This window comes from Drosophila obscura, unplaced genomic scaffold (genome assembly GCF_018151105.1).
Source record: "Drosophila obscura isolate BZ-5 IFL unplaced genomic scaffold, ASM1815110v1 contig_96, whole genome shotgun sequence".
NCBI classification, from domain to species: Eukaryota; Metazoa; Arthropoda; class Insecta; order Diptera; family Drosophilidae; genus Drosophila; species Drosophila obscura.
The window spans coordinates 1449860-1477582 of NW_024542890.1; the positions used below are offsets into that span (position 1 = coordinate 1449860).

The 27723-nt window shown below is 47.6% G+C and overlaps 3 protein-coding genes across 4 annotated transcripts; 1 reads left to right on the forward strand and 2 right to left on the reverse strand.

Moving 5' to 3' along the window:
• Positions 1 to 3: 3 nt before the first annotated feature.
• Positions 4 to 27723, reverse strand: LOC111070447. Its single transcript, XM_041596169.1, is given in 7 exon segments — positions 4 to 619; positions 622 to 712; positions 786 to 917; positions 999 to 1116; positions 12640 to 12761; positions 12833 to 13944; positions 27259 to 27723. Coding segments are annotated over 6 exon segments (1887 nt in total). The 5' UTR covers positions 13877 to 13944; positions 27259 to 27723; the 3' UTR covers positions 4 to 239.
• Positions 1233 to 4180, forward strand: LOC111070446 (protein phosphatase 1H). Of its 2 annotated transcripts, none has more exons than XM_022360982.2 (4): positions 1233 to 1341; positions 1417 to 1933; positions 2009 to 3501; positions 3577 to 4180. In XM_022360982.2, exons 2-4 carry the CDS (start codon positions 1623 to 1625, stop codon positions 3708 to 3710), a joined length of 1938 nt encoding a protein of 645 aa, XP_022216674.2. In that variant the 5' UTR covers positions 1233 to 1341; positions 1417 to 1622; the 3' UTR covers positions 3711 to 4180. The 2 variants fall into 2 exon arrangements, with proteins under 2 accessions (XP_022216674.2, XP_022216675.2); XM_022360983.2 differs by having other exon boundaries at positions 1241 to 1345.
• Positions 8385 to 12196, reverse strand: LOC111070445 (ribosomal protein S6 kinase 2 beta). The gene is made up of 2 exons (XM_022360981.2): positions 9246 to 12196; positions 8385 to 9122 (listed from the first exon to the last, which is right to left on the reverse strand). The coding sequence occupies exons 1-2, from the start codon at positions 11578 to 11580 to the stop codon at positions 8542 to 8544; spliced, it is 2916 nt and encodes a 971-aa protein (XP_022216673.2). The 5' UTR covers positions 11581 to 12196; the 3' UTR covers positions 8385 to 8541.

Genomic DNA, 27723 nt, shown 5'->3' on the forward strand with positions numbered 1-27723 from the left:
GTTTATATATGTATATATAACTTTATTTATCGCTTTACATACACGTGTACATACATATGTACATGTGGATAGGTACATATATAAAGATTAAGTGCTTAGAGCTAGTACGGGAGAGGGGAAAGGTTAAGGAAATTCCAAGTGAAAACCTTTTAGCGGTGGGGCAGGCTCCTAGGCCTGACCACCAGACAGACTACACATATATGTACAGAGAGGGGGGGTGGTGGTGGTGGTGCTCCTCCTCACATCACCACATCGCGACAGACAATCTTCGTTTTGGAGGAGGCACGCTGGCCCCCGTACAGATCCGAGGACGCTGACGAGGAGTAATCGATGTGACTGCCGGCCTGTGACTGCTCCTGGCGGGCCAGGAAGCTGTCGGCTATGGCCCGGTCCAGGCCCGTGTACTGAAAGTTGGGGGCTCCGTCGAGGACGTCCGCCTCGGACTTGCGGCGCTGGCGGCGATTGGCGTCCGATTTGCCTGCCCGGCGGCGCCTGCGCTGACCATTCAGCTCGGCCGACTTGGTGCTCTTGTGGGTGCGGTAGGTGCCGCTGAGGCTGGCCGGATGGGCGTAGATCAGGGAGCCGGGTCCAGGTCGCATGTAGGGCAGCGTCATCCCCTGTAATGCGGCGCCAGTGGAGGCACTGGGAGCAGCAGCCCCGCTCCGGTGCCAGGCGGGGGTGGGGGCAGGCGTGTGGGCGGCGGCGGTGGCAGCTGAAAGGAGTGGGGGCGAACAAGGAACAGTTAGCCAGAAGGCACACTTTGATTCATTGAAGGAGCAACTTACTCCACTTCCAGCGGTGGAGGGAATGAGCATTATGGAACGGGAGGGAGGCGTCAGCTTGCGCACCGAAGGTGGCGGCAGGCTGCCCATCTGCGTGGCGTACATCCACATGGCCGCCAGCTTCTCGGTGTTGGCCTGCAGGGAGATACATATCATGAATAAGCATGCGAAACGGTCTGGAAAGACAGCAAAAATAAAGCTCTACTCTACGCCCACCTTTTCACTGCCGTTGAGGGACATGGCCTTGATGTACTGGTCCACCTTCTGTTGATCCAGGGCTATGCCCGAGGCCTTTGACTTAATGATGACGTCGCGTAGCTCGCTGTGCTCCGATCTGCAATACAAGAGAAAATAAGTTCAAATTATTAAGTTCAAGTTCAGTCACGAACTATGCAGCACTAGTGCCGTGATGTTAGCCAACACCGTTCGAGGGCTGGTATTTTCGCCACTGCCCGACAACGGTCACACTGACGTTCTAATCGATTTATTTTACTGGCAAAAACGAAAATAGAAAACTAACTTGGAGTTGTCAACGACTATACGAGCCGTTCCACTGCATGTAGGTAGTGCCGTGTAGCGGGTCCCGCGTCCACTGCAGCCCCCCATCGCGCTGACACACTAATCTAATTCGCAGCTGTGTGAAAACCCAACAAAAACAACGCAAGCTCGCCACGTCAGTGGGAGTGAGCGAGAACGCAACTGAACCACAGACCAGCGGCAGAGACAAGCAGGAGAAGTAGAACACGGAGAGGAAAGCCTGTAAGCTAACCAGCAGAACACACAAAGGGCAGCCGCTTCCACCCACCCTCTGTCCAACCACCGTCTGGGCCAGCCACCATCATGTTCAGCAACTTCAAGGAGCGCTTCATGACGGCATTGGCGCCCGATCTGCCACCGCTGCCGAGCAGCGAGCGCAGCGACCACCACCATCGGCGGTTCGGGAGCCAACAGATGCCGGACAAGTTCCCGTACGCCCGGCCCCCGTTCCTGCAGCTGCTCACCGCGGACGAGCTGCGCGCCTCGGCTGACCACAATGTGCGGCCCATTATCGTGCCGCGGGACATTAATCTGCTGCCGTGGGGCACTGGGTACGCGGAGTGCGTCAACTCGGGCAAGTCCGAGTGGAACGAGGACCAGGGCGCCTTCTGCCGGTGAGTCACGACAATCGAAAGGCTTTGTTTGTGTGCGTGAGTCATCAACCCAACTCCCATTGCTCCCATTTGCAGGCAAGTTCTGTCCGATCCGGAGCACAAGCATCCCGATCTGCCATACACGTACTTTGGCATCTTCGACGGCCATGCCGGGTACGGGGCCGCCCTGGCCGCCTCCCATCAATTCCATCACATACTGCACGAGACGCTGGTGGACTGCATCGAGCTGCTGCTGCCGCGGGACACGGATAGCGTTGAGAACGGGCGGCTAAATCCGAAATTCCCGCACCCCATTTACTTTCAGCGGCGCGTGACCAAGGACGAGCTGATCATCGGCGCCTTGGAGAGCGCCTTCTTCAGCATGGACTCACTGATAGCCCAGGACAGCAATCGGTATCGCGACGCGGGTGGCTGCACCGCCTGCGTTTCGCTCTTTATCGACGGAAAGATGTACGTGGCCAATGCTGGCGACAGTCGGGCTGTGCTCTGCCAGCGGCGGGCCAATCCGCCGGCCGAGCCGAAGGACGATTCTGTGATCGAGCCGGATCCGCTGGAGGCGAGCTGCTATCCAGTGCCCTTCTCGGCGGACCACACGCCGGAGACGGAGCGCGAGCGGCTGCTCAATGTGGCGCGGCTGAAGCCGCACCTGATGGCCAATCAGTACGTGGCCATGGAGTACGCAAAGCGGCCACACATCGAGGACATGGGCCAGCGCATCCTCTGTCGCCAGGGCACCATGAAAGGCTGGACCTACAAGACGCTCACTCGCGACGATCTCCGCATGCCCGTGGTCAACGGGGAGGGCAAGAGGAGCCGGCTCCTGGGCACCCTGGGGGTGTCCCGCGGCTTTGGCGACCACGAGCTGCTGGCCATCAACACGGGCATCCAGATCAAGCCATTCCTCACCCCCCATCCAGATGTGCGTCAGCGGGATCTCACCCAGGTGGTCAGCATCCCGGACGAGCACAATCAGGACGGCGACTACGGTGTGCTTGTGATGGCCACCGACGGCCTCTGGGACGTGTCCGAGAACGAGGCCGTCTCCCGCACCGTCTTCCAAACGCTCTCCAAATACCCGACCGAGAAGCATCGCTACACCATGGTCGCCCAGGAGCTGGTGGCCCGGGCCCGCGGCAAGATAAACGACTCCGGCCACTGGCGGCTCGCAGACAGCAAGGCGGCTGCCACCGTCGACGATATCTCGGTGATTGTCGTACCCGTCTATCAGTATTACAAGGAGCACATCGAGTGGACGCAGAACTACACACGCGACCTGGAAAAGCGGCGTCGCAAAGCCCAGGCCAACATGGCCCAAGAGGCCCAGGAGGTCAATGTGCTTAATGGGGGGGTCATTGCTGAGGAAGCCCACGTCGAGGAGGAGGAGGAGGACGGCGAAGTGGTGGTCCTCGAGGCCAAGGCCCAGATACAGTCAGAGTCGATGCCGTTGCCGTTGAAACTGCCGCATGCCGAGGCTGAGGAAGTTCTGGTGGTCGAGATAGGTGAATCGCCTGAACAGTCCCAGAGGAGTTCACACTCCACGGGTACGGGCACGGGCACGGGCACGACGGGTGAGCCATTAACCCAGATTTCATTCCCTTTTGATCCTTGCCCATAATAGTATTTATGTCTCTGTCTCTCTGCAGATAAAGAAGCTTTTGCTACGGCACCCGACTCGCAGAAGGAGAGAGCAATATTAACGCAGGAGAAGCAGCAGCAGGCACAGTCTTCGCAACAGCAACAGCAACGCAGTCGCAAGAGCAACAAGGGCAAGCATTAAGGAGCATGCACACAGGATACATATATAATGCATCATACACATGCACACACACACACACACACCCCACACACACACAGCAATATTTCAAATGGAGACGAAACTGAAGCAGAGACAGATGCAGCGGCAGTGGCAGTGGCAGTTGGCAGTTGGCAGATTACTACTAGTATATTTTTTTACACTCCATAAAAAGGCATATTCAGAACATTCAAGTTTATACATAATTTGCGTATGTACACAAGATTGGACAGGATGGAGGGCGGATAACTTCGTTGCATTGTACAATAATTTGCTGTAACTGAATCTATTTATGTTTGTTCAAAACGACAAAAAAAACACAACCCAGAACGGTGGAAAATAATGCAATTAAATTAAATCAAAAGTCAATGAATCCAATTGAAAGCAGAAAAACAAACAAAACAGAAATTTGTTAGTATTATAAGCTGCGTAATAACAATAAAATAAAATATATATATATATACTATATCTATAAAAACCCAGTCTAAATTTAATAAAAATAAAACTATTGTTAAAAAGAGAGGGTGATGTGCACAGGGTTTGGGGGATAGAGATTCTGAACTCAAGTATATGTGAATGAGGAGGTCAGACCGACTGACCACTTCACTTCATGGGTAAATAAATGTTCTAGAAAACAACGTTTAGTGTGGATTAAGTAAAGCACATGATATGATATTGCAGATATGGAATGATTCAAAGTTCCGGTGAGCTAAAGCAAATAATCCACTGGAACCCACATATGTACGAGTACGAGGACGAGTATGTACGCCCCTTGAGCGTCCCCCGCGACACAAATCACTCAACCCTAATCTCAATTGATAACAAAATAGCAGCGATAAGATGTATGTATGTACATACGTATGCCGCATTAAATTCCCAATCGTGGCTGTTGCTTGTGCTGTGGGGAATGATATTAATGATTCACTCAGTCTTTTTGGTGCCAGATCAAAACAATTCAGAACTTTGAATTTTTTATTAGTTTTTAGTTGTTTTTTTTTTTGTCGTTTTTGTTTTTTAATGAATCAACTTTACAATAATTTAGAATCGTTCGATTTCGATATCGATTACAATAAAAGTTTTTTGCTCACTTAATGTTTGTCAATAATTTTGTTGGGTTTTCTTTTCACATGTATGTATGTATGTATGTAGTTCTGGAAGCTGTAAAAATCTACTAAGAAAATATATGTATGTAGCATCCATATATATATATATATGTATATGTATATATATGTGTGTGTGTGTATATATGTTTGTTTGTTTGTATATGTATTTTGTATGCATGGCTTTAGGTGTGCTTAAGTTTTCGTATTAGAACTTTTGTCGATGTCCAGGTCGAGCTAAAGGTCAGCGGGGAGATCTAATTGTGATTGTTCCAGGGTTCAGGGGTTCAGGGGAGTGGAGTTGTTCCAGTTCCAGAGTCGAGGATGAGTCCGAGAACGTCTCTCATAGCACGTATCTATGTAGGTCTCCTCTGAGAGTTGCTGTCCCATTTAGTTTTCTTTCCCTCTGGGGTTCGTTCTCGATCCTGTCTCTATCTCTGTCTTTGACGCTGTCTCTGTCTCTTTCTATGTGGGCTGTCATCTGTCCTTGTCTAATTTGTGTGTGTGCACAGCATTTTATAACAAACCGTTAGTAATTTATGATTCTCATCATCATTATCATTATCGTAATCAAAAACATTTTATTCTCAGCATGTCCAGCCGTATAGCTTTATATCTATTCCGACTTTTATCATTCGCTTCTCCAGTAATCCCTATATGTAGCTATGAACTATATTCATCTGGATCTGCATCCTCCTTCTCCTAGTTCCTGTATACCAACCCCCCTCCCGTACTCCAGCTAGCTAATTTCCATCCCAAGCATTCATTATCATTCCCCTCGTATGGCGGGTCACTGATCGTATCCATCGTATCCATCGTATCCATGGATGGCTTTTGCTCTAACAATTTTCAAGTTTTAACTAATATTTTCTATGGTGATGTACATACATACAATACATTTATGTACATATGTATGCAATTATTGTTTTTTGTTAGCAGTAAGTTCAGTGGTGGCACAGCGCATAAAATCTTATTAAGACAAATACACACACACACACACATGCACACATGCGGACATACACACACACATGCATATAGCTAATTTAATCCACATAGTCCAGGAAAATCGAATTCGAAATTCTCATTATACCTCGGTACATAATACATACATACATATATGTACATATGTATGTATGTATGTATGTATTATGGTTTGCCCCTGATCATATGGGATTTCTTTATCTATTATACATATGTCTGTATGTACGCTTGTATGCATATACGTGTGCGTATATCACTATGTGTATATAGTTAGGACTGAAAGAGACTGTCCCCAGTTGGAGCCATGTATCTGGTCTATATATGTGTGTACGTATGTATTTATATCTTTTAATTGTAATTTATCATTATTGTTTATATCTTAAGGTTTTTCCATTTTCACACTGCTGGCCAGCTGTTCTCCTTGGCCAAGATTGAAGTTGAATTGCTAACAAAGTCGCAAAGAAAAGTGGCTCATAAGATCACAATTGTTTTGTTGTATTGGCGGAGTACGAGTATATCTGCTTTCTGTTGGATACTTTATATACAGATACAGACAGAGTATTAATGCCATGTGCAAAAAGCGCCCCATTCCTTTAATGGTTTTTATTTGATTTGGCCTGAGGCCTGCTTCCTCTAATCTGAACCAGATCTAAGAAGATCTTCATATGCTTTCCCTCGCTTGGGTACAGTGCGTCACAGGCAGGACACTAAAATCGCAGGAAGACAACACCTGAAGCTGTGAAGCAGTGAAGCTGTGAAAACAGTCTCTACAGAGACTGTAGACTGCGTTTCAGAAATGCAAGGCAGTTGAAAGTCGGAAGGATAGCAATCCCATCTGAGGAGTGCTACTTGTATATAACTATATGTATAGCCAGCCTATAGGTAATCTCGCACAATAAATGACAGCTACATATATGTATATGTATATTTTATATGTAATGCATATTGGATTCTTGAACTGACCCCTGATCCTGAGAAGCCCTGATCAAGCAGAATTAGCTAGCGTATGGCGGCGTATTCTGATCTCTTGAATAATGCATGCCGATCACAATCATAATTATCATTCACTTACGAAATGGTTTCTATTCAGCCTAGCATTCGCTATGTACATTCAGCAAACAAATGACAAAACAGCTACTCAATTGGTTATTATATGGATGTGATGCTGATCAATGTCAGTGGTGGAACAAAGTAATATCCCCCCCAACCACAGATATTAACCACTCACGAAGCAATCGAATACAATTACTTATGGAATAGATTCAGCCACAGAGAGTCGCCAAAGATTGTCGGACCGACTTAGCTGAAGGCAGTCGAGTCTGCTCTCCACTGATCTCTGCTATCTCCTATCCCCACAGCTAATGGATCTAAACTGACGGCCTTGGGGCCTGGAAACGCACTGGCATGTGGTTGGATATATAGTATGTACAATGTACAATGTACATATACCATGTATAATCTCGCTTATATGCTGTATGTATATGTTGTAAGTAGTTCTAGGTCTTTGTGCGAAATTGACATTCCAAGTATAATTATTTTGGGCAACACTTTCTCTTGTTGCTCCCTTTGTGGTGAAGGCTTGCTTGGCTTTACAACGATTTTTACCACATATTTAATGGTTTCTTGTTTTGTTTTGCTTTTGTGGCTCTCTTGGCGACAAATATTAATGTTACTATTAATAATAATTAATAATATGTAGCAAAAAGGTTTGGGGTGTCCAGCCTTTTCTTTTGCGTTTCACAAATGTTTCTCTTGATTATTTAGTTATTTTTTTGTTTGTTTTTGTTTTTGTTTTTGTTTTCGTTTTAATTAATTATTTAAACAACAATAACATGGTGATGTTGGAAAATTTAGCTACGATTAATTTAGTTAAAAATATTTATGCGCTTCTTGGGCGTCTGTCTGTCTGTGGTGTGTGGCGATGTGTTCGGGGAAGGAAGGAGGGAGGTACGGAGGGAGGTAGCAATGCTGGAGTCAGGCAGGAACTAGGCCTATAGTTCCGATCCACTCTAATCCACCTCCTTCGATCCACACCACATCACACACCACACACCACACACCACGCAGGCGTACATTTCGATTTACAGGGATTCTTTATATAAATATACATATTCATATACATATATGTATGTATATGTATATATCTGTTTAGTTATTTATGTAGATACACTTTGAGAAGCCGTTGGCACAGCAGTTGACACACCTTCTTCCGACTCTTCCGTTCATGATTCTTTGCTTTCGCTTCCTTTCCTTTCCTTTCCTCTCCTTTCCTTTCCTTGCACTTCCTTTTCTTTGTTTCGGTTTCTTTATATATGTATGTATGTGTGTAGGTATATTAAATAAATAATTAACACTTTTAGTCAAATACTTTCGAGTTTCTGCCCGTCCGTCCCCCGGCCACGCCTGTCTTGGCTCCCAATCTAGACCAGCCGCAGCTTGGCACTGCGACAGCGCTGACGGGGATTTATAGCATGCCCGCGGGCATGGCCATGCCCATTCCCATTCCCAATCCCATTCTCATTCAAATTCCCATTCCCAATCAAATTCCCATTTCCATTTCCATTGCCGTTCTCGTTCCCATTCCCATTCCCATTCTCGTTGATGTGGCGGCAACGCCACTTGCCCAGGCGACGGGGAAATGCACAGCAATGGATCAAAATACTATATATGGTGAAGACTAAACGAATTAGCTGCCTCTTGGCCTGTCGTCGTGGGCACCACGATGCGGCCCAGGATTAGGAATGCAGATTGGCCCGGTCCTTGGCCCGCCTTTTGGCCAGCATCGACAGCTCCACGGGTCCCACGTTGGCCGCCTGCGGAATGGCAATCGCCCGGAATGTGGCGTCCACGGCACCGCGCAGTGCTATCGAGATGTGGTTCTGCTGCTGTTGCTGTGCCCCCAGCGACAGCTGTGGCAGCGCCGCGGTGTACTCCGTCAGCTCGACACTCCCGGCAAACTGATCCCGCACCCAGCTGTGCTCCAGGATCTGCGCCACAGTCGGCCGGTTCTCGGGCACTATGTGCAGCATCTGGCGGAGCAGCTCCTTCACCGGAGCGCTGATCAGTGCCCAGCGGCTGCTGCTGAAGTCAATGTGGCCGGAGCCGATCCGCTTGAGGATCACTTCCGGCGAGTCGTTGGGCGTGCTGGCGAAGGGCGTTCGCCCCGAGAGCATGATGTAGAGCAGCACTCCCAGCGACCAGATGTCGCACGCCAGGTCGTACCCCTGCCGCTTCAGCACCTCGGGGGCCACAAAGTTGGCCGTGTAGCACGGCGTCATCAGGAGACCGTTGTCCGCCCGCAGCTGCTTGGCGAAGCCTAAGGTGAACGAGCAACGAAACAAAAGTCTCAGTCTTTGTCTTTGTCTTTGTCTTAGTTTTAGTTTTGGTTTTGGTTTTGGTCCGGCGAGCAGCATCCCTACAGATGGCTCACCTCACTCACCTAGGTCGCAGAGCTTGAGCGTCTCCGGGGTCTGGCGCATGCTGGCGTAGATCATGTTCGAGGGCTTGAGGTCGCGATGGACGACCCCGTGCTCGTGGAGATAGGCCACCGACGAGGCGATGGTCCGCAGCACGGCGCTGGCCTCGCTCTCGCACATCTGGCCCACGGCCAGGATGCGGTCGAGCAGCTCCCCGCCCTTGAGCAGCTCCATTACCAGATAGGCGGAGCTCGCGTCCTCGTACACCGAGTAGAGTGTGACGATGTTCGGGTGGTTGCCGTATCGCAGCATGATCTCCACCTCCTCCCAGCAGTCGGCGGAGGTGGAGGAGGCCGAGGCAGCCGCCACCGCCGCCTTCTCGATGATCTTCACCGCGTAGTGCTTCTTGGAGGCGCGGTGCTCGCACAGGCGGCACACGGAGAAGGTGCCGCGCCCCAGCTCCTGCAGCAGGTTGTACTCCGCATGGAAGTTCCCGGGCAGCACGCCCGGCAGGCTGCGCGGCGCTGCTCCCGTGGTCATGGTGGTGGTCAGGGAGGAGCAGGAGGTGGCACTCGTCAGCGTTCCCCCCGACCCCATCGCCGTGGCGGTGCCCGTGCCCGTGCCTATGCCTATGCCCATGCCCATGCCCATGCCCAAGCCTGTGGCCGTGTGCAGGGGACTGGCGCTGCTCGAACAGCTGTGGGAGGTGGGCGTTCCGTGTGGCTCCAGCAGTACGGGCGCCACGAAGCTGAATCCCCGGAAGATCTCGTGGGCCGAGGCCGAGATGGGGCCGCCGGGGGAGTCGCGGGGGGACTTTGACGTGTACTCCACATCGAAGTAGAAGGCGTCGTCCCGGCTGACGGCGGGAATAAAGGGCGGACGCACCTGCTTCCTCTCCAGCCGCACCCAATCGATTGTCGCAAAGAAGCAATGGGCCTTGATGTCCAGGATGCCCTGCGAGCCGGCGCCCAGCCGGTTCTGGGGATTGCGCTTGAAGAGGGCCCTCAGCAGGGACTGCGCCTCCGGGGATAGGTTCTCGGGCATCCCGAGCTTCGAGCGCAGGATCTGGTTCATGGTCTCCTGCCGCGTTTGGCCGTGGAAGGGCAGATTGCCCGTCAGCATCTCGTACATGAGGACGCCAAAGGACCACCAGTCGGCGGCAAAGTCGTGCCCCTTCCGATTGACGATCTCCGGGGCCATGTACTCCACGGTGCCGCAGAAGCTGTACGTCTTGGAGCCGTCGAGGGGCTGCTTGGAGAGCCCGAAGTCGGTGAGGGCAATGTGGCCGTGCTCGTCCAGCAGGATGTTCTCGGGCTTGAGGTCGCGGTAGATGATGCCCAGCGTGTGCAGGTGGTTCATGGCCAGGGCCAGCTCGGCCAGATAGAACTTGACGTCCTCCTCGGTGAACATGACCTCCTTGGATAGCCGCGTGAAGAGGTCGCCGCCGCGCAGAAAGTCCAGGATCAGGTAGAGCTTGCCGGGCGTCTGGAAGGCGTAGTGCAGCCGCACAATGAACGCGTGCCCCACATCGGCCAGGATCTTGCGCTCGTTGGTGCTGCGCACGCGATCCTTGACCTTCAGCGTGGCCTTCTTCAGCACCTTCATCGCGTACAGGGTGCCCGCATCCTTGCCAATGATCTTGCGCACGAGGAACACCTTGCCGAAGCTACCCTCGCCCAGCACGCGCAGCAGCTCGAACTGCGAGGGATCCGCCTTGTCGTGCCCCTCCTTGACCACCTCGCGCAGCTCGAACTCGTTCTCGCACTCCCCGCTGCCCGGTGCCCCCCCATACGAGTGCTCCGAGTCGCTCAGCTCCATTTGCTCCGGCGGAGGGCATAGCGTTCGATCCGCACTCGATGTGGAGTCCCCTGTTGCCGCTTCTTCTGTCCCTCTCGTCGCTGTGGCTGTGGCTGCTACTCCTGCTTTAGCTTCGTTTACTGCTGCTCCCCGGCCTCCGCCGCCTTTTGCTCCTGGGGTTGGGGTTGTGGGTGAGATGTGATGCTGTTCGAGGGCCGCTTGGAGCGCCGACTGCTGCACCTGTTGCAGCTGCTGGCGTCGCTGCGATGACGTCACCGTTGTCACGGGCCCGCTCTCCTCGTCGGTGGGCGTGTGCTCCATGGGAGTGACCGCCAGACTGCTGCACCCGGATGAGGTGATCTGCATGCGCTGGCGGAGCTGCAGCCCCATCCCTGCCACGCCGCTGCTGCCGTTCCCGCTGCCATTACCGCTGGGGCTGCCAGCATGTGACGCATTGTCCAGTGGGGGGGCTGCTGCCGCTGCTACATTGTTGTTGGGCTGCAGCTGCTGCTGCTGCAACTGCTGCTGTCGAAGATCCTTGTTGGAGTCAGCCAGTGGCATGACGGTCGCTCTCGCTGCCCTACTGGCGTTCGATTCCGCAGACACGTTCGCTGGCGTCTTGAGGCTTTTTTCTCCGACTTTCGCTTTTCCCTTTCGGCCAACAGCAATACTGTCAATGTATTTTCTTTCTTGTATCGTTTAATTATTTCTTTTCGTTGCTTTATGTTTTTTGTTTTTTTTTTTATTACTTCCGTTGCGTTTGCGACTGTTCGAGTGGGAGCAGCATTAGGCGGACACTCACACACGCGCACACACACACACACACACAAGCACAGAGAGGGAGTGAGAGAGGTAGATGAAGAAAAAGGGTGGGAGAGAGAAATAGCGAGAGGTGGAGGTGTAGGAAGCGTAGGCGCGAGCTCTGCCCACTGCTCGCGTCTCTGCTGACTTCTCTGCTGGTGCTGTTGCTTTTTTCGTTTTTTTTTTTTGCTTTTCTCCACGCAATTTCACTGGGAATCCTCTGGATTTTGTTGGTTTTTCTTGGCGCCTGTTGTTTGCTCTTTCATGTGGCTGCCCTTGTGGTGTTTTGGTTCTTATCACTAGATTAAACTATTATTTACACATTAATTTTAATATCAGTGTGACCGTGACGATAACGATAAAAAATACCCGTTGTGGTGCTTTGGTTCTTATCACAGAGGTGGTGTCAAACCATCGAGGGCACTATCGATAGTATCGATATTTTACTGCTAGCCTCTACTATCGACGGTTTTGCGACCATCATGATAGTATCGAGCTGCGCTTTTGATATATTTGGATTGGCTGCTATAAAATACGAAGACAAATTTGTAAGCAAATCGACAGGTGGCATCTAATTTTTACAATGGACAAGTTCCTAAAGGTTTCAATGGTATTTTAATAATTACTTGAGCCCGATACTATTACGATAGTATCGATTGTATCGATCGCTCGCCAGCGCCATCCATTGCTGAATGTAAGCTGAGACAAAAGTCCGATAGATGGCGCCTTTGCCAGCCACCCACCGATAAGTTTAAGCTATCGATTGGTTGCCGCGCAATTTCGAATACAAATCTTAATGCAAAATAAAACTCGACTTACTTGGTGCAAATCTGCAGCGCACAGCGATAGACTGACACAATGCTGACCACAAAGTGCAAAAACAAGGTGAATATCAAGCCACAGGCAGCGGAAACTTCACTGTTGGCATTCATCAGGTCAAACTGTGGAGGAAATTCATATGATTCATATTCCGTTTCGTACAAAATGGACAGAGTGGGACTGTCGCACTCACCTGCTCTCCCTTCTGCTCGGCCATGCGGTTGAGGTCCCGAGAGAGGCCCACGCCCGAAATGGCCAGCGCCAGCGTGCTGCTGGCAATGCAGACCAGGCTGAGGGCCAGGAAGGCCGTCTGCGTCTTGCGCATGCTGACCACGCCCAGGGATCCGGTGACGGCCGCGATCAGGCCCGTCCAGATGCCGCAGCCGGCCATCGACAAGGCCGCCTCGCGCACGATCAGCAGCGAGCCGAGCGCCACCAGGGAGATGGCCAAGACGAGCTGCAGTGTTCCGAGCACGATCTGGAGCGGGAATGCCGAGCAGCACTCGTTGCTTGCCCGTCGCTTGCGGCGTGCCTTTGCCGATAGAGTGGAGCTGGCCCCATCGCCGCTGCCTCCATCGCTGCCGCCGGACCCCCCCTTGTACTTGATGAACTCCGGAGGGCAGCGCTGCTTCTTGCTGATCCGCGAGTCGATGGTGTTGTTGGCCGCGCTCTTCGCGCTCAGAGTTCCCGCCTGAGCCGGATGGCGCGTGGCCATGGCCTCCTCCAGCTGTTGCTTGAACTCCTGGTGCGAGATGAGCTTCGGCTTCTTAGCCTCGTCCAGGATCTGGCTGTTGGTCCTGGCCTTGGCTGCGTCTAGGTCCATGGCAGCGGCGAGCAGGGAGGCCCCCGTCAGCTTCAACGGCGGCGGCTTCTCGTCGTAGACGGGACTCGAATAGATGTGACTCTGGGCATCCTGACGTGCCTGCTCCTGCTCCTGCAGCTGCATCTCCTCCTCCTCCTGCTGCTGCTGCTGCTGCTGCTGCTGGTCTCGCTGAAGGATCCCAATCTGTGAGTTGGTCAGGCTGCCGCCTGGCCCCATGTTGGTGGTGTTGGTGCTCTGTTCGATGGTGCTGGTTGCCACCTGCAAGAGCTCCTCCCGGTTCAGGCTGCGGTCCACAATGGTGTCCATGCTGCCTGTGGTGGAGTCGTGCGAGTCTATGGTGCGTGCCGGCGAGGCCGAGTGACGGCCATTGAAATCCCCGCCGGGGCCTGCTTGGTGGCTGCTTGTCTCTGTCATATCTGCTCTCGGTTTCTGCTCGCTAATGATGGTGATGCCGATGATGGTGTCACTGGTTCATTGACAAGCTGCGTGGATGAGGGGAGACAGAGGGGAGAACTAGGGTTATGCACTGACAAAAATCATGCGTTTACCTAAGATATAGAATATGGTTTGTGGAAAGAGAGAACAAGATGTAACAGACAGCTTGAAATTCGACGAGCAAAAGGATCTACGGAGTGCAGGATTATATTTAAAAAGCTGAATATGTCCCGCGGGAATGTAGGCTGTAGCCTCGAATGTGAATATTAACCGAAAAAAAAAACTGAAAATTCATCCGGTGAAGATAAAAAAAAAAATGATGTCTTAATAAAAGATTTTCACATTAAATTGAATTTAATTTAAAGAATGCCACAATATAATTGACTCCCACTTTTATTGACTAAATAAATAAATTACTAAATAAATTAAGTAAATAATAAATACAAACTATAGAGAGACGGGCTGGGAGTGGGAAAAATACACATTTACATGGCTGTTGAGTTTAAGTCTGGCATAGACAAGGCGTCAGCCTTCGTAGTCCATGGATAGTACAATTCAACAGAACCGCCTTAATGCGGCAGAGCCTGGCTATTAGGTAAGTGATATACCCTTGGCAGGGGGGGTCCCATATCGTTGCCGTTTTAGCATTCAAAATCATACATACATATGTACATATATGTATACCTCAGTAAAATTGATATATGTATGTGCAACGTGTTTTTTTAAGAGTTTTAGATAACCTTGTGGGTTCGATTCTTATAACTAATTTTATTATATGGTTAGGTGATATACAAATTTGAGAAACTTTAAACATTTTAAATATTTATTTTCTTTATAAAGAAAAAGGCTTGGGTTTTTTTTTTTTTTTTTTTTTTCCCCCCCCCCCCCCCCCCCCCCCGGTGTTTGGTTTGGGGGGGGGGGGGGGGTTTTTTTTTTTTTTTTTCTCTCCTTCTTTTTTTTTTTTCCCCCCCCCCTTTTTCCCCCCCTTCGCGGGCCGGGGGGGGGGGGGGGGCCCTTTTTTTTTCCCCCCCCCCCCCCCCCCCCCCCCCCCCCCCCCCCCCTTTTTCCTTTTTCTCTCTTTTTTCCCCTCCCCCTTAATAACATAAAAAATTTGTTCAACGAAAGTTGATATTTGTGCAAAAATTAATTCATGACAAAAATTTAGATTTGAAATATTGTTTGCTGCTTAGACAATTTGTATTATTTTTTAATAGGATATGTTTCCTTTACTGAGGTATGCACATATGAATTTAGTCTTTGAAATAATTGGTACCCGTACCCCAATGTATGACTCTGTGGCTCTTCAAAATCCAGTTGGGTATTTATTTATATGATACGAGTATATGTCAAATATATTTGAAGTGTTTCCGCCTCTGTCCATTCATGGCTCAAGATATGCTTGCCCATTGCCGCTGGCCAGAGCAGGTTCGCTGCCAAAGTCTTTTGTTTTTGGCTTGAATACTTTTGGAAAGGCGCTCGCTTACTTATCGGATCGGATCGGATCAGATCGGACCGATTGCTTGCGCCACTAATTGATCCCTTGATTGATCTACATCGAGCAACAATTTCGTCGCTTAATTGCCGCACAAATGGTTCTAGCTACACAGATAAGTACCCCCACTTTTGGGTAAGCCAATCCCCATTTGTCAACCCGTTCGCATTGCGAGTGCTGTGCCCCGCTGCCTTGACATTTGCCCGCCTCTGGCTGGCTGTCATTGTTCTGAGCAGACCGCAGCCGAGCCGAGCCGAGTCGTGTCGGACCGGACTGGACCGGTTCGCACTTGGCTGGCAATTAAGAAAAAAGATACCCGAAACAGATACCAAAAGCCCAAACAGAAATCGAAAGCCAAATCAAAACAAAACAAAACAAAACAGGCCCAAAAGCATAAGCAGGCACTAACGCGCTCTCCTAACCACTTGACGGGTGGGTTCGTGCTCGTTTCGCGGCTTTTTCGGGTACCGGCACCGATACCTAATGGAGGCAAGTCACTTGCATGGCATTTGATATGGCAAATTGATAGTGGCAAGTGGCAGCATATAAATACATACATAAATACATAGACACATACATACCTACTTATGTACATTTATATATTTTAGATTTTTTAGATGGAAGTTCAAGCAAGTAAGAATTAAATTCGATTCCAATAAATCAATTACACTGTGAGAAAAATTAAAAGGTTTAAATGCACGAGCAGAAATTATTTTGTGGTCCTAGCTGAGTAACATTTATGAAAGTATTCGGAACTCCCAAAATCTTTATTTTACTTTGCGCACTTTCATAATTTCCGCTTAGAAAAAACGATGGTCTGAGTTATAAAGCGCGAAAGATTGTATGAGCTTTCATATGATATTTGATCCGTTTCAATACTAATACAATGGCTATAGCGGATGACATATCGCGCCAAAGTTGAAGTTTTCTACCACTTTCAATGTTTCTTCAGCTTTGCCATTTTTAAAGACATTTTTCCTATATTTTTATTTCTTTTGGGAAACTAATTTCCAACGAATTATGCTACTAAAGATGGGTTCCGTTTACCTCTACTGAAAATGTTTATTTGTGCTTTAACGTCAGTTTCACGTTTAGGTGATCAGCGATAAGTGATAACCAAACTGGGATGGGATACCGGAAGGGCTACTTACACCGAAGATCATCCATATCCGATCACCAGAAGATTTTTCAATAATTTTTTGTGCATTTCTGTTTCCATAAGCGTACATAAAAGTATTTATACGTACATATGTATATATATAATATTCACTGGATACTTGCTTACAAAATAAAATGTGGACCTTTAAATATTAATAATGTTAATATTAAATATTAAGTTAATATTAAATATTAAATATTCAAGTGAAATGGATTTAATTATTCAAAAGAATCTGGTAGCCGTCTTAGCTCAATCTGAACTACGTGAACATAGCATAAGAGTGGAAGTGGAATTTTATATGGATTTCCATGCACTGCAACATTTGGGAGCAACCTTTAAATAAAACCTTTGGCACTTGCAACCGAAACGAAGAAAGTTATTGGTTATAGAAATAACCGAACAAAACCACACAATCTCAAATGCATACTTTGTACATATGTATATGTATGTACCTGTATCTTCCGTGGGGAATGCACTTCATCACGCGCCTTCGGTTGGTATTTGCTTGGTATTTAATGGGATCTTGAAGCCTGCAAAACCGAACTGGGTCACAGACAATCGAGTGTTTTGCATAGACCAAAACCAAATGGAAATCATGCCATAAAGCCATACAGCCAGACAGCCACAAAGCTTTTTCTGGTGTTTGGGCCCCAGCACTGGAAAGTTGGTATTTAGTAGTTTTACGTTTTACGTTTCTTGGTGGCTGGCTGTTGATATTACCCCTTAGTGGCCGCATAAAGCTTTCCACTGTCCCCTGTCCGGCTGCTCATTTGTGGCACTTTTCATTTTCATTTGAATTTTGAGTGTTGCTGTTGTCTGTTGTCGCCTTGGCGGCAATTAGGCATAATTGGCCATACACACAGACAGCCACTCGCGCTTCAATTAGCATAGGAAAAGCGGTTGGCTGGTGTGACTGTCGCCGATTTAGGGATCAGCCACCAGTCGCCCGGTCCCACTGTCTGCGAGCCAACGATTCCCACACTCTTGTGGCCTGCCCAGCCAGCTGCCGTTTCACTCAAAAGCCGCCCAAGCGCTTAAGCCACAAAACCGCAACAAAAAACCCCAACAAATATCGACACTCGCTCGAACTTGTGCTTAAATAACAGAGACACTGAAAGCCTCGGGTACTCGTACGTCGAGAGAGAAATCGAGCAAGCAAATTGCTCCTTGCCGAAGCACTGGCCGTTGTTCCTTGCTACTCGATGTATTGTTCGAGTGTAACGTTCTTTCCTCTTCAGCTGTTTACTCTCCAAAATTATTGGAAATTCCATTAATTATTTGTTTGTGTAAATCCGAATCGAATCGCAATGTGGATTCAAGTTCAGAGTCAGATTCAACAGTGAAAATGCAACAAGCGCGAATTGAAGTCAAAACAGTCGTGCACAATGGCTGATCGGTGATCGGTGATCGGTGATCGGTGAAATGCTCGATCAGCTCCAAAGGCCCAAAGAACATGACTGAGATATTCGAGCAGATGGGAATCGACAGAGCGGATGTAAGTACATTTGGCGAAGGAATTCAAATGCTTTTTGGTTGCTTGTTGCAATGTTGCTTCAGTTGCTTCTGTTTCTCCACTTCGCAGCCCGAAACACTTCCCCATCGTTAGATAATTGGTCACACTCTGGATGAAATGGTGGACACTCGATTCATCAAGATTGTTAATGGCCGCTTTTGCCCCCCGTCCATCATTCCCCAGGACGAACGTGTCTGCCCAAGCCATTGCTAAAGCTGCTCTCAAGCTTGCAGCTAAGTCAGATATTCAATATTATTTTCTAGTGTGGGCTAATGTGTTTTAGGGGGTGTACGATATGTGTATTCGATCGGGTCTCTTCTGTTCGTGTCAGCTTGTGGGGATCTCCAACTCAGTTGGAATATATTTCTTGGGCCCCTCTGCGGCACCTTTTGGTTTGTTTTGGTTACATTTGAGTTAGGAATCGAACCAATTCGACTTGTTATTTCTTCATCGATTGCAGTTGCTGCCACTGGCGAAGTGCTTCCTTCTTGCAAGCCTCTTTTATGCGACGTTGACGCAGACTCTTCTGAGATTCTTTCGCTGGAACTTGCGGTGAGAGCAGTGTCTTCGACTGACTGTCGTGATTTCCTCCAAGGCGCGGGTAGCGGCCGCTTTTAGTCAACCTGGACAGATGATCCGTCAATGGTGTGACACGAGCTTTCTTCAGCTCTGCCTCCAGTTGCTGCACATCCGTTTCCAGGGTCCATTCTGTGGAGTGTTTCGTTCCCTGGCGGAAAGCAGCCTCGCAGACCAGCGCCTCATTCATGATGGGCACGGTCTCGGGCGGAATCGAGCGGATTGAAAACTCCAATTTCTGGGAGTTTGCTGGCAGCTCCACACCATTCGATTCCATTATCAGTTCGATATAGTGGTGTGGAATTTTGATGTATGCTGACAACTTCTCCCACTCTTTGCAGTTGCGCTCGTGCTGGGAACTGGAGATCCCATCGTCATCCCCATCATCACCGTCAGAGTCAGAGTCATCCACTGGCTTTATGAGTTCTTCCAGCTCGCTTTGGCTCAGGACATCAGTATATTTGACTATTCTGCTTTTTCGCTGGTACCCCTGGCAGTTCTTCCATGGGCTCGTCCGACATTTTGCGACAAAGCTGGATAATTAATTGAGGAAAAAAAAATTATTTTTTCACTTGACAAGCCAACAATGGTGTTGGGAATTACATTTTGTTTTTGTTTGCCTGCGATATTCAATGTTCAGTTTGAAGTTAACAATTTTGTTAAGAATTCGATTTTATTTCTTCTCACAATGTTCACACTTTGACTGCCGGGAATGGAATGAGCACAGATAAATTAATTTTTGCTTTGTTACTTGATCCAGAGAAAAGTGACAGCAGAATGATTATATTTTTGGTGTTTTATTGAAGAAGAAAATTACGAAGAGTAATGACAGCTAAGAGAACTACAGAGTCGCATGGTAGTAAGCATCGATAGATATCGCTTAAGTCAACATACTTTATGCTGGCAATCCTTTTTCTTTTTGCATTAAATGTGGTGGCTAATACCCTCTGGCGGAAAATTTGTTTACTTTTATAATTTAAATGAATATTAATATTAATAATATTTCAATGGTTGTGAATGCGATCCAGCACCAAAATATATTCTTGTGCAAGCTAATCATGTTGCTGGACATGAATGATGATAATGAGGCCAACATGGAAGGGGAGAATTTATTGGAATGGATATCTGTTTTGGAAACACTGAAGCGTGGTCATTTGTGACTGCTTCTACTAAATCCAATCCATGTTTTAAATACAAATATATATTCTATGTTTGTTAAGAAGCGGTTTGGGAAATTTTGGGAGAAAGATTTTAAGTTTTATATAGCCGTATACTTTGGGCTCTTTTTCTGAGTACAAAATAGACGGAAGGCTGTCAGCCCGATAGCGTGTGCAATATCCGGCATGAGTTTTGCAGAGCATTCATAAACGAGAGGATCCCAGAGGATAGTCCACAAGCCGAGTTTTGTGGCTGAGACAATTCCGACATATCGGATAAAGGTGTGAGTGATGAAATGGCAGACGGAACAGGAACCGGAAGGCTGCCAATTTTCCAGTAGCTGAATGTGGAGGAGTGAAAAGTGATCCCACCATGAAAAGCAGCGAACAGATCAAATCAGATCAGTCGGTGAAATTTCCGCCGTTGTTTTTTCCATTGGTTTCATTGGCGATCCAGTTAGACGAAAAAGATCATTCTATTTTTCACTCTTCGCTTCAAATTTGTTAATCATCAAATTGGAAGTTTTTCGGGCCTAATTAAATGGCTTGAACTTGCTGAGGTATTCCAAAGTGCAGCTGGCGGCTAGCCTGCTACTTCCTCTTCCTTTTTCTTGGATCTCTTCAAACGGAAAAGCGAAATATGACAATGCATCCATCCATCGGCAACTGCAACCGCAACTCCAACTCCAACCGCAAGTACGCGTAGAAGCGAGGCAGCTTGCACGTTGCAAGTGTGGCTGGGAGAGAGTATTCGCACTGGTGCGGAGATTCCATCACACAAGAGATGGAGAGCGCCGTTCAGCCATTGGGAGGGGAAGTACAGGTCCGAGTGTCAGGGGGTTTGACAGCAACTGTGGTCAGCATACTCTTCCCTCGCTTCCCACTCTTCCCACTCTTTCTCTTTGTCTATCTTTCTGTCTATCTAAACAGTGGCCCAACACTTTCACTTGGCTCCCTGTCTCACCTGATTCGTGTTTTCGGTCGCAAGTTGAGCGACGAGCCCGACAACAGCCTTTGCCCAACTATTTTTTAATTTTTTAATTTGTTAATTGATGCTCCGCCAAAGATATAGATATAGACATGGATATAGGATTTCCTCATATTATCATCGATTTGGTTGGGGCTCTGGCGCCTCTCTGCCTTTTCCAGCGGAACCAAAGCCAAAACCAAAACCAAAGCCCAGACCCAAACTTAAATTACACTTTTTCGAAATGTTTTACGGCTGTCGGTGGCATGCGCCATGGAGGGACGTGGACGTGGCATTGGGCAATCCGCGATCCCAGCAATTTGATTTGCTAATTATTTGCCGACTGCATTCGCGTTTGGGTTTGGGTTTGGGTTTGGGTTTGGGTTTCGTATTTCATTAGCTGACCACGCCCCCTTCCCCAACACTTAGCGGGAAATTTGTAAATTATAAATTTTGATCAAAGTTATGACAGCTTTTCAGCCAAATGGGGAATGGAATCGAAACGAATCGAATCGAATGGAATCGAATGGAATGTGTGTTGGCTTAAATTATGCATTGAGGCAGGCAGACGGGCGGACAGGCAGACAGGCAGACAGTTTTGTGAGCCAGCTGCGACGACAGCCGCGCGCATTGGCGGCTCTTTGGAAATTAAATCTTATTTCCAGGGGTTCCAAAATGGATACAAGTTGCACAACAGCACCAGTATTTTGGGGCTCCACTTGCTTGGCTCCCAGTGGCAAGTTCCAAGGAGCAGAATTCCCTAAAGGAACGAGCATTCGCGGGGGGATTCTATTCACTCATTCTCTCTACTTTATTCTCACTCAATTGGAATGCTTTCGCTTCCAATCGGACAATAAAGCGAACATGAAATGAAACTGAATTGAAGTAATTATTTAGCATTACCCCCTCCCCTTTTATAGAACTCTTGACAGAGCCCAAACGAGTTGCATAATGTGGCAGCTGCCAGCAGCAACAGCAACAGGCAGCAGGTGGTCTCTCTCGGCTTGGCACTTGTTATTTTGGGGCAAACGGAGACAAACAAATGTTTGTGGCATGTGAAAACTCCCACAACATTGACTGGGTGACTAACTGGCTAACTGACTAACTGACTGATTGACTGCCCTGCCTGACTGCCTGCCTGACTCTGATGGCTATAGACGAGTAGCCCGGACAAAGACACGAGATCAGGTGGAGTGCAGTGGAGTGGAGATGCAGTTTCTTGGGATGATCATGATGATGACAACGACGATGACGATGATGGTGGTGGTGGTGTTGCTTGACTGCCAGCGTTTCCTGCTGCCCCCACGCAATATGTTTTTTTTGCTGTTTGTTTCTGCTGTTCCTGCTGATATTACATACATATAAAGTATGATTGGATGTGGTGCATGTTGGCGTCGCGCCGTCATCTGAAGCTCAGGTAATTAAAGCCCCGCCTGCCGTGACAGCCGAAGCAAATTAAAATATCAAAAGAGCACGTGCAACAGCAACAAATAACTGTGAAATGTGACACTGCAACAAACTTGCAACACTTGAGTTGCTATTGTATAGCGGCTAATGTTGCATCATCCTCACCATCATCACCATCATCATCATGTGCCAGCAGGCGGCAGGCAGCAAAACACTCTTCAGAACCAACAAAAGGGAAATACCTACAGAGAGAGGTGGGTGCTGCCCCCCCCGGGGTATGCCACGGGTGGGACCAATTCACTTGACAACTGCTTCAGTAAATTGCGCTCCATTTGCCAATAGGAGCAAGAACAAACAGCAAACAGCAACCAGCAAAAAGAACTCCTATGGCTAGAACTGTTTCGCCTGTCAAGGGGTATATATGCGGCTGGGAAATAGCAATTTCTTTAGCCGTTTCAGACCGTGTTGCATCGAAAGATACCAAACTCCATCGATGGTTGTTTCGCAGTACGCTTTATCGTTGCAGAATTCTGCAGAAATGTTCAGTCTTATCTATTGGGTATCAGTTGGTCGGGCTCATCCGAGCTCTTGCTTGCAACTGGAATTTATGCAGTATCTCAATGCAGTATCTCTTCGTTGGAGAGACGAGTAGAGGGCGGTCTTGTCCGGGCTGGGCACCCCGACCTGAGTTGAAGTTAATTTTATGCAGGCATTTGAACAGACAAATGAATTGGAATGAGAATAATTATTGTACGATCGGGGGTCTGGGGTATGGAATCTGAGCTCTGAGGTTGGGGTCTGGGGTCTGGGGTCTGCTCTGATCATGATGATGGTTGCAAGTTGAAGTTAAAGTCAAGACGGGGGCTAACACACACACACCACACTCTGAGCTGAGCTGCATTCGGAATGCAGACAAAAGTTGAAATGTCAAAGTCTGTTTGGAGTTTGTTTGGAGTCTGTTTGGAGTCTGTTTGGAGGCTATGTCCACATCTATCACGACCACAAACACGTCTCGTCGCCCTGTGGCCCAGTGACAATTTTTGCATTGTCTGCCTTGTGCGCGGGCTGGTGGGGGGCTTCATTTTCTTTTCTTCTCATGTTTTGGTGTTGGCCAACAATGGGTTAAGAGCAGCCTTCAAAAATGTGACCAGCCAGCCAGCCCAATGCAATAGTTTCGGCTTTTTTCCCCTCGATTTCTGTTTGCTTTGCTGTGGAATTTAGTGCCTGGCTGTTAATTTTTGGGCCTGGCTCCCCGGCTCCTCTCTCTCTCTCTCGTTCGACTTTTTTTAACTTTGTGTTTATTTTGGGGATTTCTCGTCAATGACAATCACCTGTGCTGTGGACCTCGCCGCTATTATTATTTTTGTTGATTAAAACGTAAGCGAAAAATATTCCACAGATCATCAGAAGTTTGTCTTTTAATTGCTGCGCAGCCGTAGCCTCGCGGATGGGTTAAGCTTTCAACAATATTTAATTTGGAATTCCATGGACTAGGTATTTCACCTATTGATCACTGATCGATTGACAGCCCAAAACGGATCCATGGAGCAGCTGCTAATGATGATCGTACCAGTATAGCGAGTCTCCTCACGTCATCCCCCAACTGACGAGACCAAGGCCAAGCGAATGCTGCTCCTCTTGCCCCTTAAGTTAAGGCGAATCATGATCATGGATCGATCTCTTGGCCTCCTCCACTGCTGTCCAATGATCCTCCTTCCCAGCAGTCATTTAAGATGGGCAGAAAGCGTTGATAACACAATATAAATCGTATACATTTGATTACAGGGAGAAAACTGATCGATCGTAAGTCCTTTGGAGATCCATCCTGGTATCCAACTTGCATGAAAATCGAATCGTTCTTAGCTGAACCTCTAGCAGAGGTTGAGAAGGTGTCTTCAAAGTGCAGATCATCTACTGTAAACTGTCATTCAACTACAAATACGCTGTGATGATCTCCAAGTACAATTCATGCACACTTCTAGTTAGCTGAAGATCTAATTTGCAGCATATAATTCTTGTCAAATCAATACCGCTCCAAATAATAATAATAATCTTATTGTATAAATTTATCGCATTGGAATAACAACTCGCTTAACATTCGGAGCCCCGTGGCCGCCCCTCCCCGGGTGTCTGATCTGGTTGAACAACAATCATTGCACGCATTCACATTCGATTCGCATTACCCGATCTCCTCTCCCCCTGTCCACCCTGTCGTTCGGCAAGCCGCGTTCCTCGATCTCTGTGGGTACAATTAAGGCGGGCAAGGCAAGGCAAGGCAAGGTCGTCGCCGTCGCTGTTGTCGTTGAAATTAACATTTGAAATGACTTCATACGAAAATAATTGCACGCTGCCAAAGACAAACGAACGCAAAACGCAAGGAGAGCAGACTGGGGAGAGAGAGCTGGAGATCGATGGAGTGTGGAGGGGAATGCAATGGATTGCAGTTGATTGGAGTGGCACGGTGTGGTCCGGTGTGATCCGGTGTGTTGTGCTGCTGAAGTGGATTACGCACTTTGAAAACGAGTGCAACGCACGCGGCATGCAGCTGCTGGTGGCAGCCACTACCACTCGTACCCACAGTTAACTGGCCAATTTATGCCTTGGCTTATGAAATAGGCGGGCACAAGTCTCTGGCGCACTCAAAACGAAACCAAACAAATCGCAAAACAAGAAACCGAAACTTTTGATACCCTCTCAAGCCAGGATAATCTATTGATTCGATCTGAGCGAATCCGAGTTTACTCTGAAACAATTTAAGACCAAGTTCTAAGGGAGTTGCATGCACATATGTGCGTAGATATTGTTACAAAAACATTCCTGCACATGGGCATACATTTGAGGGCAAATTGGCTGCTTGAGTTGTCCAAGCATACCCTCCTATGGTCAGGGTATACGAAAATTGATGCTGGCCTAAGCCCAAGCACTTGCCCCATTCCGAGGAAATAAATTTTGAAGCTGTAGCTGGAGCTGGAGTTGGGCATATCATTAGATGGAAGTCGCGTTGGTTCGTATTGCGATTGGGATTGGGATTGCTGCGGCTGGTGGCGGGGCGGGGCGAAAGCGTCTACGTCTGCGTTTTGTTCCCCCTTTCACTTTCAATTAGCCAGTGGGCAGCAGCAGTTTCCCACTCTGTCCCTCGTCTTGTGTGTCTGTGTGTGTTTATCTTTTTTGGCCTGCTTGCAATTTTCTTGTTTTCGTTTCGCATTGATTATTATTTATAATATGCGCGCTTCAAGGAAAAACTTTCGCTGCATGCAACACATTTGGTGCGGCTGTGGCTGTGGCTGCGACTGTGGCTGCACTTCCTGCAATTATCGCATAAATACGAGTACTCCAAATATTGCAGTACGCGTGTGGCGTGCGTGTGCCCAGCAGTCGTGTGGGGGACTGGCGACTGGCGACTGCCGACTTATGCAACCCAACGATGGAATCCAAATTCCAAAATCCAAAAATGTATGCAACTCAATTATGAAAAATGTATGTGTAAATTCAAATCGAAAATGGGTGTCAAATGGGGTTGAGGAAATCGCTATGCTGTAAAAAAAAACCGCCGAAAGGCCAAATCAAATATTTCCTAGTAACTGATTGAGGTTTCGTTCAAGAAACTTTTGTTTTTAGCAAAGTTAACTCGGATAATTGATCATATTATACATATGGAAGGATTACAATCTTAAATATGTAGGATAGCCTTAACAAAGGTTACGTGGCAGGCAAGGAAAGGCCAATACATATGTACATATGTATGTGTACAGTTGTTAACTGTGATTTTAAAGAAAGAAAACATTTTCTATGTGCTTAGCAAGTTCTTTGGTACAAAATATGGATAAAGTTCTTGGTAAACTTCTTCTGGAACTTCTTTGATTTCCCTTCGAATAGCCGCACTTGGGACAGGGCATCGTTTTTGGCAGAACTACGCGACAGTGGGCCAAATAGCCCATTAAGTGCTTCAGGTCTGAGGGCAAAGTCGTAAAAAAAGGCCACAAAATGCACACACGTATGCACATACGTACGTAGATATGTATGTATGTATGTATGTACGTTTGTTGTTAGCATACTTGTGAATTGTTCATAGGTAAATACTTTCCATTTTTGTCCATTTGTTTGCAAGCAAAGCCCCACACAAAGTTATCTACAATGTATCTGAGTATCTCTGTATCCATGTATCCATGTATCCATGTTTTGTGTGTTATTGCACGAGTATTTCGTGGCGGTTCAAACAAAAATGAATAGTAAAAGAAGCAATTGGCAAGACTTTTACAAAACAAAGTTCACTCGCTTAAAGATTTAAGATTTACGTTGCTGTATGGCTGCTGGTTTTTCTTGGCCCAAATTCGATTTAAATTGTGGTGCTGTGGCGGCCGAGCCAGGTAAATGGCGATGCTTGGGGGCTTACTGTGGAAAGGGATGGACATAAGGGATGCCAGGAGCTCTCATTGGCCAGTTTGCTATTTTTCTTTATCATTGAATATTTGCATAGGATTGAGCTTAGCGCAGGAACAGGCCAGAGAGAGCTAAAGTTTGGCACCGAGATCAAATATATTAGTTAAAAGCTCCTTGGCACAACTGTTTTTGTTTTTGTTTTTAATTTTGCCATTTGTATGTAGATTGATATGCTCCAATAGTCTGTTGATTGCTGATAAATCAGCTGAAGGGAATTTTTGAGAGACTGCAGGACAGGGCAGGTAGGAGGTAAAAGCTTCATGCCCAGCCCTTGGATAATTTTAAGAGTCAGTGATGAAGATTAAGAGTTTTAATATAAAATATTTAATATGTAATTCTAAATTTAAGGACTGTGAGATCTGGCAAATCAGTTTGAAATCCTCTTTGGGAGATTACAGTAAGTAATAGATCAACAAATACAGTACTCAAACCATTGCTTAAACCATTGCTGTGTAAGGGGATGCAGGATGCAGGACTCAAACATCATCCACCAGCTAAGCGCCGGTTGATTTGAGATTGGAGGCAGGCAGAGCTCTGCCTTGCACGTGCTTTAAAATATGACTTTTTCAATTTATGATTATTGTTTTCCTCTCTTTTCGCACTCCTCCTCTTTCTTCTTATATTTTTTGTTTCATCTTTTGCAAACTTACGCTAATTGAAGCGGCGTCTCTGGCCTTTGTTTTATTTTATTGTCTATTTATCAACGATTTTCTCCTGCTGCTGCTGGTGCTGGTGCTGGTGCTGTTGCTGGTGTTTGCCGGCAGCCTGCTGCGTGCAATTAACATTCAACAAATTCCATTTCACTCTAAAACACAAACAAACGCACACATAAAAAAAGAGTCGCACACACACACACACACGTGCCACAGAAACACACACCTCACACAGGTGCACGATATTGGTGAATTGGATGCTGCGACGAGACGATCAATGAACGACGAAGTGCGAAAGAGCAAAAAAAAAATTGTATATGTATATCGGTGGATAGCCGAAAAGTAAAACGAGAGACGAGAAACACACGGAGACGGAGACGAAACGAAACGATTCACATCCACTCACAGTACCGTTAGCCGTTTTGTAGGAGAGCTCTCTGCTTGCGTTGCGGCCGCTTGGCG

Coding starts and splice junctions, on each gene's coding strand:
- LOC111070445 (XM_022360981.2), bottom strand. CDS start 11,580: ATGCCACTGGCTGACTCCAACAAGGATCTTCGACAGCAGCAGTTGCAG. Junction 9,123..9,245: donor GCTCAAGCTCTGCGACCTAG/GTGAGTGAGGTG, acceptor CGTTCACCTTAG/GCTTCGCCAAGCAGCTGCGG.
- LOC111070446 (XM_022360982.2), top strand. CDS start 1,623: ATGTTCAGCAACTTCAAGGAGCGCTTCATGACGGCATTGGCGCCCGAT. Junction 1,934..2,008: donor GACCAGGGCGCCTTCTGCCG/GTGAGTCACGAC, acceptor TCCCATTTGCAG/GCAAGTTCTGTCCGATCCGG. Junction 3,502..3,576: donor CACGGGCACGGGCACGACGG/GTGAGCCATTAA, acceptor GTCTCTCTGCAG/ATAAAGAAGCTTTTGCTACG.